The sequence below is a fragment of the Zosterops lateralis genome (assembly GCF_965231275.1).
Source record: "Zosterops lateralis genome assembly, chromosome: 7".
In the NCBI taxonomy this organism is placed as follows: domain Eukaryota; kingdom Metazoa; phylum Chordata; class Aves; order Passeriformes; family Zosteropidae; genus Zosterops; species Zosterops lateralis.
In genome coordinates, this window is record NC_139767.1 from 530,882 (window position 1) to 545,564 (window position 14,683).

The window sequence follows — 14,683 nt, forward strand, 5'->3', positions numbered from 1 at the left end:
TGAGGGGGGTTTGCTATTCCAGATGTGCCAGCCTCTTCCAGAACTGAAGAAGCCACCAACCTGACCTACTTTCTACTGCATCCAAAGCAAGGAGTCAGAATGAAGGTAAATTAAATATATATGTGTGTGTGTATATATATATATATATACACATACACATATACCAGACCATCCTAGTGATGGTGATACATGATGTCACCCACTGGCAAGGCAAGGTGGCTCACTTGAATATTAGCTGTAGTTGTAGTAAACCTAATAGTTAAAAAATAACCTCATATGAACGAGATTAGATTAACTTTCATCTAAACAGGTGTTTTGATTAATAACAGATCCATGTCTTTTCCACTTGTCCTCCCTCCTCCTGTCCTCTGTTCTGCCCATGTGTGGCTGCAGTATTTTTGTGTTTACCATCCACTTTTAAAGTATGAGTAAATAGTGGTTAAACCCTGGGTTTGCTTCCGTGGAGTTCCATGCGCTGGGCTGAGGCACTGGGTTTTTACAGCAGTCGCAGTTGGTTCCAGTTGAAGCCATAATTGGTATTTCGGCTTGATAGCTGCTGTAAATCTCTGAGAAGGGAAGAGAAGGATGCTCTCATTTTGTTTGGCTGCTTCTCTTTCAGATGCAGAGTGCATCTTCCAGCTCTCTGGGCTAATTAAAATGCCATTACAGTACATGTGGTGCTACAATACAGTCTAGGGAGACTTCCAAAAATAGATCCTTGAGTGCAGACAAATTAGAGAGGAAATATGCACTGAGCATTTTCTCATAGGTTTAAAAAGAAATAATCCATTTGCTGCCCTAATTGCTTTCCTGTAAATGTTGAAAGATTTCTCCCCCCCAGCCCCCCCTGTAAATTTCAAGTGAGCAGACAAATAAATAACGTGTCCAAGATAATGAGTGTTCTCATTACTAATATTGTAACTTGTCACACATGCTTGATATGCAAGTCAGGATGTTCCAGTGGCCTGTGCTTAAGGGTTAGGGGTGGAGACTTTTTATTCCTCAGCCAGCCTGTTTTAGCTGCCTGGCATCCCAAGGCTCCAAGGGCAGTGCATGATCTGGTTTTTAAATTCAACCAAACGCTCAAGCACAGCCACCCACAGACCCTCCCCAAATCCTGCCAGGAAGTAACGCAGAGAAATCCTGTTTGCACATTGTCCTTCCCCCCAGCTCAGCTTGGGTACAAAATGCAAGGTGCTTTTTATAGTGTGACTGTGGATACTGAGAGCAGGGGGAAAAGAAGCCCCATGTTCCTGTGCCTGGAGGAGATCCATGGAATTGCTGTGGGCTGACATATGTAACAGAGACAGCACAGAAGTGCTGGGCAGTGCCAGGACCAGCCAGGAGCTCTCGTGTGCTGCAGCCTGGGCCCCTCTGTTAACAGCCTGATGGAAAGTGATGAGGCTTATGCTGGCTTGCAGAATCCCAGAATGATTTGAGGCCTCAAAGCTTATCCCATTCCACCCCCTGCCACCATCCCAGGGGGCTCTAAGTCCCATCCAGCCTGGCCTGGGACACTTCAGGAATCCAGGGGCAGCCACAGCTGCTCTGGGCAACCTGTGCAGGGCCTCCCCATCCTCTGAGTAAATTCCCTGCCTGCTCAGACACCCCTGGTTGTTGTTGTGCAGTGAGGTGCTGTCCAGAAGATTTCCGAGAAAGGAGACAGAAGTTGGTCTAGTGGTCTCAAAGTTGCAGTGTTAGTAGAAAACTTCTCATCCTGAAAATTGTCTTTCCTCAATGGAGAGCAGGCTGATGCTGGCAAAACTGAATTCTGCAGCCCCTCATTTTTAAAAGTCTTCTTTCTGAGGTTCCTCCTTGGCTGCCCACAGTTCATCTTTAAGCATTGAAGCTGAAGCTTTGGCCACCAAAGCTGCCACGTTCCTGAGGGATGACCTTGCACGTGCCCCTGTTGGCGTATCCAGGAGGGAACTTGGATCCTCTGCATTGTCACTGAATGGAGAGTGCTTGGTTTTGGAAAATCCTTTGGCTTTTTCTTTTTCTGGCCTTGCTTGGCTGGGTATTTCCCATTTTTAGTTTTACTTTTTTCTATCATTATCACAGCGGGAAGGTTTTACTCCTTTGTCACTGCAACTCCCATCCATCTGGTTGTTTTTTTTTTTTTTTTTTTTATTTATTTTATTTTTTTTTTTTTTTTTTTTATTTTCTTCTTCTTTAATTCTGCATTTCAAGCTCCTAAGGGACAAATCTGAGTCAGTAATGCTGATTTTCTCTAGCTCTTGCTCCTGCCTTTCTCCCTGTCTCTCCTGAAGTTTTGCTTCTGCACCTCTGTAGAGCTTCTCCCCTACTCTGGGTGTCCTTTAAAGATAATTTTTAGTTGCTCATCGCTTCGCTCCAGGAATTCAAGTAGGCCAGGGTGATTTGCATCAGGTTGAAAGATCTGAATACATGGAAAACTATTTAAATAACCTCTTCGTTCCCACTTCTGCCCTTCATTTTTAAGCTCATCAGAATTAATTATAGTCAGGCTGCTTGCAGTTTTCTTTAAGACCTCATTGAATGTTTCAGCCTTCCATTTCTCTTCTTTTCTCTTCTTTTTTAAGTGGTGAAATTGTATTTTCCTGTCCTCATCTGGTTTGGTTTTGCCCTGGATGGACTTGATGATCCCAGAGGTTTTTCCAATCTTGACAATTCTCTGGTTCTGTGAAATTGTTCATTTTGCTGCTTCATCTTTTCTGAGGGTTTTTAGCTGTCATGTTTCTGGTTAATTCTGGACTAAACTTGTAAACATTTTGCCTTTGTTTTGCTATTTTCAACATCTTTAAATCCTGCAAGCTCAGCTACTTCCAAACCTGGCCTAGCTATATTTTCTGAATAACTTAAACAACTCTTTGGAACAGATTAAGATAAAAAACAAAGTGTTCAAGTTTCCATCAATGAATTATGGCTTCGTCTTGTTAATTAATGAGTAGAAATGCCCATCTGGAAATTAAGCTACACAGAATGTTCCCTGACTCAAGCCATGAATCAGCCAGGCTGGTGTCTGCTTCCTTCCAGGCTCGGTGGACAAAGCACTTTGTCGCAGAGTTTTGGGGAAATCATCAGGCTGATTCACACAGAACCAATTTGAGAGGATGTTTTCTGGCCAATTCTGTTTAGTAGTTTAGGTCCATTTTGGCCAGCAAGAGAGCTGGGGAATATTTTGTAGCTTGTCTGGGCTGTCTCAGTATTCAAACCAAGGTTTGTGGCTTGTGAGAAGAGTCAAACCCTGATTGCATGGCTTGACCTCTTTGCGCTGCTCCAGCAGCTGCACATCCTTGTGCTCAGGGAGGACTCCAGAGATTTAGAGCTTTATTTTTTGTTTTATATTTTTTATTTTGTTTTATTTGGCTTTATTTGGACAGGAAAGACAGAACCTTGGATAGCTTGGTTTTGCTTCAAGTGTTTCAGGTGTCTGTGCTTTAAAAGATGTTCCTAAATGTTCTGCTGTGATTAATCTAATACTCGTTTTGAAATAAAGATTGCAAAGAGTTGGTTTGTGGGTTTGGGCTTTTTTTAAATGAAATGAGTGGAAAAAAATAATGTACTTTATTTTTTAGAATTAAACAAGTCTTAAAAATCCCCCAAATTTGATTTGTCTCACAGAGCACCTGGGTCCTGCCACAGGGCTCTGTTTTGTCCATGGGTTCTTATCTGAAGGAACATACTTATCTGAAACTGGCCAGCAGAGAGGCTGAAAATACTCTGCTCCCTAGGAAGACTGGGTATTTTCTTGGGCTGTGCTCTTCATTGGCTCTGGAGCACCTGATAGCTCAATTATATTTAAAATGGTGATATTTTGCTCTTCCCCTTCCATCCGAGTATAGTCACTGGAAGTGAACCCAGGCAAGACATAGAGTAGTCCCCAGCTGTGCTTTCTCTCCAGAAAAATGGAGAAAGCAGGGAGAAGAAAACAAATCTTAATGTTTTTCTGACACTGTCCTTTGCCTGAGAGAGATGGGGTGGCTTCTTTGATGTCTTCAGACAGGGTTTGGCTTGATCCTATCAGAGGTGCAGCACAGAAAGGGGTTGGAGAGGAAAAGTGAGACAGACTGACAGAGCAAATAGGTTTGAGATAAATTTTCTGTATCCCAGGGTTCATAATTACATTGAAAACATAGTTTAGCATTTTTTTGCTTCAGCTCTTCTGGGAGGGGAATGGGTGACTAGAAACTCAGGTGTGGCAGTCTCCAACACTGATTGTTCTATTTAACTCTACCTGGATGCAAGATACAATCTTGGAAATATTTTAAATAGAGAACTGCTTCAGCAAGATGGATTTGTGCATCTCATTTACAAAGTATGTTTTTAATGCCTTTCTGAAACCCAAACTTATGCAAAATGGGGCTTGTTATGCATGTCTCTGCATTTTAATCTCCTGCAGTGATTTGTCAGTTTTCCTTAACATCTCCCTGGCATATTCCAACCATTCCTCAACTTTGCTCCGTGGGGCTGCATCTCTGTCTTAGCTCAGTTCTCCCAGCAAGGAAGGAATCACAGTTTAGTTGCTCTCTGGTAAGGTTTGTGAGCTGACATGCCTGTTTCCTCAGTCTGGGATCAGCACCAGTTGTGGACTTAAAGACCAGGAAACCCTGAGTGTCATTTGGGATGGAGTCTCCTTTATTTTCTGCTTTAGCTGTTTTGGGAATGTTCTCATTTCCATTGATTTGTGCTACTTGTGTTTCTGCTCTGCATCGATAATTGGTTACTGATTTTTTTTCTTTTCTGCTTGGAATGGCTAAAAATAGCTCAGCTACCCAAAGTGTTGGTGTGATTTTATTTTCTTTCTCCCCTTCTTTCCAGATGGGCTTTCTGGCAGAGACCAGCCAGTGGAGCTGTTGAATCCACCTCGAGTGAACCATATGCCCAGCTCTGGTAAGGAAAAAAACTCCTATTAAACCTGGTTCCTGTTCTGGGGGGTGCAGGAAAACGCTCTGCAGCTCTGCCTTGTGAGTGGGAGAGCAGAATGCAAATGCAGAGTGCTGAAACAGAGTCTGTTAGGACTTGCACACCTCTGCTTTCCCAGGCTGGGAGAGTGGTATTTGGGAATGGAGCACAGCAGCCCTGAGAGTCTTGCAGGGGGCTGAGGAGAGCCCAGCCTGGTAGGAGATGCTTGGTTTGCCTTAGAAGGGAGAGGACAGGAGAACAAAGCAGCATCTGAACAAGTCCTTTCCCAGCCCAGAAGGAGGTTTTGGAGCTGGTGCTCTCATTAGGCAGAAGGAACAGGGAGCCAAGGCCAGGCTGCTCAAAGTGTGTCACGCCGGGCTCTGAGCTGTTTGCTGTTCTCCCTCTCCTAATGATCCTGCCACAGCATCTTCTGGGGCTTGTCCTCCTGCTCATCATCCTTGCTGCTCCTTGTTGAGCTGGGAGAGCTCTTAGAGCTGAGGGATGCAGCTCTACAAGTGATGGAAACCAAAGTTCTGCTTGTAGTATGTGGAATTCTATGGGAAACACTCTGCTGCTGTCTTTTGTGTTTCCTCTTTCTCTCTTCCAGGTACAAGCAGATATCTATAGCAAGGGTGATAGGATATAGCAAACATTATCTGCTCTGCAGGGAGCAGCTCAGATCTTCCAAACCCCCAACTTTCCCTTCTCTGTTGTCTTCCAAAATACCCTCAGGCCATTTTCTATTAAGATTGAGATCTCGCGGAAGATCTGAGCACTTCTGGTAATGCCAGTTGGAAAGATGTAAACTAAGTTTATTCAAAACAACTTTGGTACGCTGGGAGGGGGAGAAAAAAAGTGGGCTGTGACCTAGCCTAGATTTTTGTGAACTTAAATGCATATCTGGGGAAGGAAACTTTCAAGGAGGTAGAGTTGTTGCATTGGATGAAAAAAGGAAGCGATGGTTGTTTACAAGGCACAGGCATTTGGCTTCAGATTCTAAGAAATCCCTCTCCCCTCTGTGTGCTCCCAAACATGTCTGTCAGGTAAAGGAGGTTCTATTTTCCTAACCGTCAGAGTGGTTCTCATTTTAAAGTCACTGTGGTAGCACATGTCAACTTACAGATTTTACTGCCCACCTCAGTCGTGTGCCAGGTTGTATTTTGTGGCTCTGTGGATCATTGGCCAGGACTATGAAAGGGATGGGTTTGAATCTTCTATCCCTTTATTTTGGTATTGATTTTGCTTGCTGGTTAAGTCTAATGTTTCTTTTTGAGGTATTTCAGGCCAAAGGCTGGTGCTGGTTGAGAGCTTGGGGAACTTGATGGTCGAGTCTGTTCTGGCTGTTTTTCCACTGATGAAATGAGGCTGTTTAATGGAGCCATGCAGGATTTAGGGAGTTCTTGCTGTTTGGACTCCATTTTGAGTATTTTTAATAGCTCACCTCTGTGCTTTTGGGAAAACAATGAGCCAGGGATCCCTGAGGAGCTGTGCTGGTGTGGAAGAGGAATTAGAGATCGGGCAGCGCTGCCTCTTTGTCAAATGGTTCTCCAAGTAATTGAGCTGTGGGAATGGAATTCAGGCTGGGAGAGCTAAGAGTGCTCACCTGCAGAAGAAAAGTCTCCAGGGAGACCTTAGAGCCCCTTCCAATGCCTAAAAGAGCTCCAGGAGAGCTGGAGAGGGACTTGGGACAAGACATGGAGGGACAGGACACAGGGAATGGCTTCCCACTGCCAGAGGGCAGGGGTGGATGGGATATTGGGAAGGAATTGTTTTCTGTGAGGGTGGGGAGGCCCTGGCACAGGGTGCTCAGAGAAGCTGTGGCTGCCCCTGGATCCCTGGAAGTGTCCAAGGCCAGGTTGGACACTGGGGCTTGGAGCAGCCTGGGACAGTGGAATGTGTCCCTGCCCATAGCAGGGCTTGGAATGGGATGACTTTGAAGATCTCTTCCACCCAACCCATTCTGGGATTGCCATATCCAGTTTTTATCATTCTTGTCTTTAGGAGTTTGCTGCAGATCTTATTGAGAGAAGAAAGGAGAAGTAACTCCAGGCATTGCGCTGGAAAAACAAGTTGTGTGTGGGATTGTTGGGTGGTGTTCCAAGTCTCAGGCATGACTGAAATAATGGTGTTAAAAAAGAGCATAAGGAAAAAAATTGCTTGATTACGTCCTTGGATATTTTTTTAAAAACATTCTCGTGCCCTGGTCAGGGTAAGGTTGAATAAACTTGAGCAGTCGATGAGCTTTTATGCTGCATTTCTATTTCAGATAAAATCACTGTGGTGTGCTTGTAGGAAACCAAAATGTTTCTCTCTTCACCACGAACCAAGTGAAAGAGAGGTTTGACCCTTGTTAGTTGTTTTTCTCTGATGTGAAATGGTGAGAAAGTTCTAAAAATCCTCTGTTCTGCAGAGCATTTCAACTCCAAACCAAGAAGTATTTAGAGCAATTTTATGAAATGATTTTTAGGAATGAATTTGGTAGAATAGAACTGAGTTCAGTCATTGTCAGTGGAAATTATTTCTATCTTCTTTTCTGTATAAATTAAGGATTAATTGGAGGAAGGGAAACATTTTCCCTTTTCAAAGACATATCACCCATAATTGATGCTTCTGAATTTCTGAGGTGCTCGCAGAAGTACAACAAGACAAAGCCCCCACAGCCCACATCCTGCTCAGGAGTACAGTAATCATCAGTTTGATAACTCTGCCTGCTCTGCCTCGGGCTCCCAAGGATTGCTGTGCCTTTGGCCAGGGGGAGGAAAAAGAGTAAATTAACTGTATTGAGCAACGTTGGTGGTTTTTTTTTTTTTTTTTTTTTTTTTTTTTTTTTTTTTTTTTAAATAATCCGAGGCTGATGAGGCCTTGGCATAGGGTGCCCAGAAAAGCTGTGGCAGCCCCTGGATCCCTGGAAGTGTCCAGGGCTAGGTTGGGCCGGGCTTGGAGCAGCCTGGGATAGTGGAAGGGGCTGGAAAGGTTTGAAGTCCCTTCCAACACAGAGCATTAAGTGGGAGATCTCAGCCCTCTGCTGCTTTTTCTGCTTCCTAGATCTAATTATCCACTCTGACTTCCACAGTCATTCTCAAAAAAAAAAGATGTTAATGTATGTTGGAATAAATGGTTTGTACGAGCCTCTGAACTAATATTGTCCCTTGATTTTGCAGTCAGAGATTAATCCGTGTCAGCTCGGGAACAGCATGAGGTTTTGTCGTGCCCCAGAAGTCGCTATCCCTTAGAAAGGCTTTCCTTTAGTGTTAAAAATATCCTGATACATAATATGGATATGTACACAAAGCCCAGCTTGAGGGAGAAACCCATCCAGATCCCCCAAATTACCATCAGAAGTGAGTTCTGGGAAAAATAATTTTGATGTCACAACCGTACACTAAGCAGATTCAATCCTGTCCTCTCATTAGGTTATTGAAAACCTTCAGCTCTTATTGTCAGCCTTGGTGTGATAATTTTGCCACCATTTAGATGCTCTGGTGTAAGATAAGATTCCTAGAGAAGCTGTGACTGCCCCTGGATCCCTGGAAGTGTCCAAGGCCAGGCTTGGAGCAACCTGGGCTAGTGGAAGGTGTCCCTACCCATGGCAGTGGTTGGGCTTTGAGTCCCTTCCCACCCAAACCATTCCATGATTCCAAGGTAGCAGAGGAACTGCAGCTTAAAGCCTTGAGAGTTAAAATCAGCTCAATGTTATATTTTCTGCAATACTTATGATTTATTAATATTTGTCCTTCATTTCCAGCCCTAAGCTAAATGGGCAAACTGTGCATGCAGTGACAATAAAAGGAGTGTTTCACCTGCTGGAGGTACTCCTGGAGCCCAGTCTCAGTGCCATTCCTGAGCAAGGAAAGCCTTGCACAGCCCTTCAGCCAGCTCCCTGATTTCCACAGAGGATTTGCTGAACTGCTGTGCTTCCATTGAAAGCTCTTTGGGGTTATTTATGCAGGAGAGGGGTGGGAACTGCCACATCTAGAGGCTCTGGGCAGCTTCCTGCCGAGAAGCAGGGAAGTTCAAGCTTCAGAACCTCTTTTCTGGCCTAATACTGTCCCCAAACTCCTGTTTTGTTGGTCATGGAATAATTTAATAACCCTCTAACTCTGCCTCAGCACTTTGTGCATGTGCGAGGGTGTATGGAAGTGGGATGAGCTTTTTGGCCACCTCTGTCTTGACTTCAGCATCCATGTTCCACATGGAATTAAACCACTCCTCTAGCCAAGCTGGGAATCAGAGAATCACAGATTCGTTTGGGTTGGAAAGTACTTTAAACCGCACCTTATCCTATGGGCAGGGACACCTTCCACTATCCCAGGTTGCTCCAAGCCCTATCCGACCTGGCCTTGGACACTTCCAGGGATCTGGAGGCAGTTCTGAACTGATCTGATGCTGGAGCCCAGAATGTGAATATCCTGATCCCCATGGGCTTGGAGGAGCAGGAGCCCACAGCTCCTCAACTCTGCTTTGTTGTCTTTTGTCTCAGAAAATGTATTTATCTGTCATGATTTATCTGTCTCCTTTCTTACCCATGAGGAAACAGTTATCAATTGGAGGAGCTGTCATGAATTATTAATGATTATTCCTCTTTTAACAGCTGAAAGCAGCACTTAAATGTGAAGCTCTTGAATGCAGCACTGGTTTTCTGGATGAAAGGCAGGAAAGTTTGCTCTTCTGCAAGCCCCAACTTGCTGTTTTCCTTTCTTCTTCCCTCACCTTGCTTAGTTCAATAATTCACACTGATCAGCTCCGGAATTCACTGGATTCTCTTAGTCCTGACTCTTCACCAAGTGTTATTTTCAAAAATAAGAATTCTTACTGACTCCCTACCTCCGGAAAGGTTGTTTTGTGCTTTTGATTTATATAAAAGCAGGTAATGAAGGGAAGAGCCTTTGAATGCTAAAACTTTGTGAAGAAAACTTAGAGAAGGAGGAAATGGCAGGATGCAAGCAGGCGTGGAAAGGCTCTCTTAAATGGTTATTCAGGAATTTGTTCCCACTGCCTCTGGCTTTGCTAAAAATAACAGTATTGTGTGGTGAATGAAAAGTGATAAATGTTTCATGGAAATTGATCATGGATTGAGACCTTCCTTGAGGAAACAATTTCATATGCCTCAGATGGGATCTTGGAGGCCACGTCTTGTCTGCCATGTGTGTATGCAGCCTGGGTGTTCTGTGTGGGTTTACAACCTCGAAAAGGTAATCAGGGTGAAATCTTTGTTGTTTTGCTTTAATTTCATTCTCAGTCCCTTCACTTTTTCAAGGCAATGCTCGGCCTGGGGCTGTAGTGCTTCAGCACACCCTGTACTCAATTCCTCTTTTCCATCAGATTCCCCTGACAGATGGATGTAAGCTTTGGTGGGAGGATGAGGATGGACTGGCCTGTTATTTCCAGGGGCTGTGTTTCCTTTGTCTGCTTGCCCTTTCCATGGCTGTACTCTGCACTGCAGAGCTCCCCAGGGTGCTTTCTGCCAAAATTAACTGGGGGTGGTTTATTGCCAAAGGGGAAAGAGCAGCCACCTGCGTTCCTAGGATTTTAGGAATTCCTCTTCTAGCACGACACACATTTATCAAGATCCTGGAGGCTCTTCCCTGATGTATATTGATTTTCAGGGCTATATTTGGCTCTGCTTTGTGTTTGGGCGGTGGAGGGAATATCAGGTGAATGTTTTGTGCAGCGATGCCTAAAATACAGCAGCAGTCTCCAGATGCTTCTCTGGGGAATTGCTGATGGTTCATTAAAGAGACCTTTCCTTGTTGCCCAGGGAAGCTGTGGCTGCCCCTGGATCAGTGGAAGTGTTCAAGGTCAGGCTGGATGGGGCTTGGAGCAACTTGGGATAGTGGAAAGTGTCCCTGCCCATGGCAGGGGGTGGAATGGGATGGGCTTTAAGGTCCCTTCAAAGCCAGACCATGCCATGATTCTGCGATTAAATATCTCCTCCTTTGGCTTAACCAATATCTTGTGATCCAAACCACTTAATCATCACTACTTTTCCATCTGTTTCTCATTCAAGGAATTGTGTCATATCAGATGATTCATTCATATTTGATTAGAGTTTTCATTATAAGCTGGCCTGAAGTTTTTATGATCTAATGAAAGGCTTTGGAATCACTGATTTGGAACTGCAGTTGTAATATGCAGAGTAAATGTACTGCGTGTTTTGATGATACTTTTTGTAGGTACTTTTTAAAGCTCTGACAGTTCTTGCCAGTGAATTGTTTACATTGAATTTTTAAAAAAAGTTTCTGATGAAATGCAGTGATCTTTTCCATTGGAGAGAGGAACTCCCAAGCTACTATAGGACTTTTCCAAGTTGCACCAAATGACCAAACAGTGAAATTTAGGTCAAAACTTACCTTTTTTGACCCATTTACAATCCTGCTTGTAGACTGTCACACTGTCATGATATTAATGAATCTCTTAAAGATCCTGAGTTGTCCTGCTTAAATGGCATATGGGAAGCTTTTTATTTTCACTGAGGACAGTCATCTACCACCTGTGAGCAAATTGTTCCTCACATTAAGTAAATTACTACAATTTCTTTTCAAAAAACAGATGAATTAGTTGCAATAATGTATTTTTAAAAATATTAACGGGACAGAGTTGGAGGCGCGTGCCCAGAGAGTGCGAGGACTCCGATGATATGGCTCTGGCAGGCGCAGGTGGAGTTTTGTCCCTCCATTTCTGAAACCCTCCTCTGACAAGCAATGGGGTTTTCTGTTTGCTTTGTGCTTGCAGAAGGGGCTGAGATGAGCTCTGGGGCTCAGCAGCAGGTTTGGGAAGGTGTTTGTGACACACTGAGAGGGGAAAGTGAGTGCAGCCAACTCCTGCCTGTCCCCTGTAATCCTGGGAGCTGCTGTGCCTGTCACTTAAATGGGACCTTTCTTAGGGTGGCATGAGGCCTGACCTGTCTGCCTTAGCCCAGGGTGGATCAGAGGGGTTTTGCTGGTAAAACTCAGCTTAGAGCGTGGCAGGAATTCCCTTCAGACAATACGCTGCAGCACTCGGACAGGTTCCCCTCACAAACATGACTGGCTGAGCCCTGGAGTCCAGCGGCACATTGACTGGATACCTCCAAAAACTCAGAAATCGCAGAATCTCAAGATATTTTGGGTTGGGAGGTATCTCAAAGCTCCTCTCATCCCACCCTCTGCCATGGGCAAAGTCACCTTCCACTATCTCAGGTTGCTCCAAGCCCCAGTGTCCAACCTGGCCTTGGACACTTCCAGGGATCCAGGGGCAGCCACAGCTTCTCTGGGAATTCTATCCCAGCCCCTCACCACCCTCACAGAGAAGGAGTTGTCCCCAGTATCCCATTTAACCCTGCCCCTCCTTCTGCTTAATGGCTTTATAGTGGGGATATAGCAGGATCTTGGGAGCAGCTCCCAGCTCTGTCCCTGGAACTCAGCCAGACCATGATGTCCAGGTTGCCACTCCAGTGGAATTTCATATGTGAGGGCATTTAACCTCACAAACCATGTTTTGGTCTTCAAAGCCAGCTCAGATGTTCCAGAGGGAATGGCTCCTTGTCCCCCTGTCCTGCCTTTGACAGTCTATGGGGTCTGAAAAGCTGCTAGCTTTTCCTGGTGGGAAACACCAGGCCTGACCTTTAACCAAATGTTGTGCTGGCAAAGTACCACTGGAATATTATCAAAAAAAGACCCTTAACCACAGTATCAAATGGCGGATATCATGTTTGGAGGTATCAAACATTTTTATAGATGGAAAAAATAAAATTCCTTTCACATTCCATGTGAATCCCCGATACTGGGATTTGTATATACTTATATATGTATATATATATGTATGCATTTGTATTACGCTTGTATAATCCCTGTCCCATGGGTTTATCATGTCTTGAATTAGTGCTCAACAAAACTCAGATACCTCTCCCCCGTCCCTGGCTGTGCCTGTAACAAAGTCTCTAAAGCCTCAGGAATTTAAAGCCTGTTGGAATGGGTAGGTTAGGAGATAACTCTGTGAAAAAGGCAGAAGGAAAGGCTGTCACTAAAATACAAGTAAATAGATATATATTAAAAAAAATCCCTTTTGGGAATTTGAGGACTTTACCTTGGTGACCCCATGCTGGTGTGGAGTAATCCTTAAAATTGCAGAGAAGGAAATTTGAGAATTCTCCGAAGTTTCCTTTCCAGGGTGGCAGCACAGGGAAAGGTTTAATTTTTGTTTCAACCCTGGATACATGATCTGGCCATGTCCCGATGCTGATAAGGAATGGGAATGACATGGCAGGGAAGGTACTGGCTGTGTTCACATGAGTATCGTGTCCTGGGTGAGCAGCCAGGAAACTTCATCTGGTTCCATGTGCAGCCAAATGTGCAGTGTGTCCGTAAGGAGCCCTTCCACCTTCATCACTGCAACAGGGCATTGGGAGAACCACCACCAAAACTGGCACTTCTTGATTTGGGAACATGTGCATTAATCCACTGTCAAGGAGATTTCAGTCATTCAAGACACCATTCCCCCTTCCCTTTCCCAGATATTCGCTCACGGGTGCCAGCTGTACACTGTCAGGGTCAATAATGTGGGGTTTACTCATACCCCAAACCCCTCCGTATTTGTTGGATAATCTCTATTTTCTCTTTAGTTTCAGCAGAAATTGTGTTCCTTGGCACATGGAGGGAATGGGGAAGCTTTGGGGTTGTGCTGCTGTTTGCTGGGTTGAGAAAGGCTCGTTGCAGCAGAGAAATAGAAAATGCACTTACTTGGCAACTTATCTCTGTACATCACCAAGCCCCACCAAATTCCTACATCTTGTAAATACTCATATGCAAAATATTCATAGAGTTTTGCCAGGCAAAAGGGGTTTTTGCACTGTTTCTCCCAGGCTTAGCAGGGTATGCTTTTCCTTATTGCTTTGTTTTTGATTTTTATTATTTCTTTATTATTATTTTTAAATAATTTGAGCTTCAGTGCAGAGATTTGGCTACGTGTTCTAAAAAGTTGCTGCTGCTGGTCAGGATGCTGGTGCAGGGGGTACATCACAGTTCTGTTATACAAGAGAAAAATGGCTTTTTAAGTGAGGTACATGAGGTGACAGTTGAATAAGAATTACAGGTGATTTAAAAATCACCATAATATTAAGACAAATTCTAGTCCTTTCAAAGCGACTTTAACAGGGGTTTCAGACAGTCCTGGAGCATGGTGGATATTAAGTTTTTGTGCCGTTTAGAATATGCTTTACTCTTTATCCCATGAAAGAAGTTCTTGCATAGGATGAGAATTTCAGCTTCTAAGGAGCTGTTACATAATGCAGGATGCTATTTACACCTTGAAATTAAATATTAACTGCTAGTCTCTACCAAATGCTGCTTTACACCTGAAGTCCTGAGCTGTGCCTCTCTGGGCGGGTATCGCAGGTATTGAGGACAGATTTCCTTTCCAACTCAAAGCATTCCATGATTCTTTGCAGCCCATCACTCCAGGTTCTCCTTTACCTGTAAACAGATTTAGACTCCCTGGGCAAAGCTGCCTGAAGGAGTGCAGCATTTTGTAGTAAGCTGAACTTGTTTGTTCTTTAAGCCACTGCAAACCAGATCTCAGCACAAATGCTAATTTTGAGACACTGATATCCACGAGTAGCAGATATTTAGTCTTACACGTGCCAGATGGGTTTGCTACTGGCATCGCTTGTGAGATTATGGTCAAAACAAGGACAAATCCTCTATAAAATTCCAAGACCTGACTGAATAATTTTGTATTTGCCTTCCCAAGGATCAGCTAGTTTTCACAGTGCTTTATTTTGTCACTGTGAGCGTGGTAAAGCTCCTTCAGGCATCTGAGATGG

The 14,683-nt window shown here is 44.1% G+C and overlaps 1 protein-coding gene across 6 annotated transcripts in view; it reads left to right on the top strand.

The window, feature by feature from the left end:
- HDAC4 (histone deacetylase 4) overlaps positions 1 to 14,683 on the top strand; it is a 172,319-nt gene that overhangs the window by 64,881 nt on the left and 92,755 nt on the right. For all 6 annotated transcript variants that reach the window (XM_083865588.1, XM_083865586.1, XM_083865590.1 and 3 more), the window contains one exon: positions 4,801 to 4,872. In XM_083865588.1, the coding sequence (XP_083721714.1) occupies positions 4,801 to 4,872 (72 nt within the window). The remainder of the gene's footprint in view (positions 1 to 4,800; positions 4,873 to 14,683) is intronic.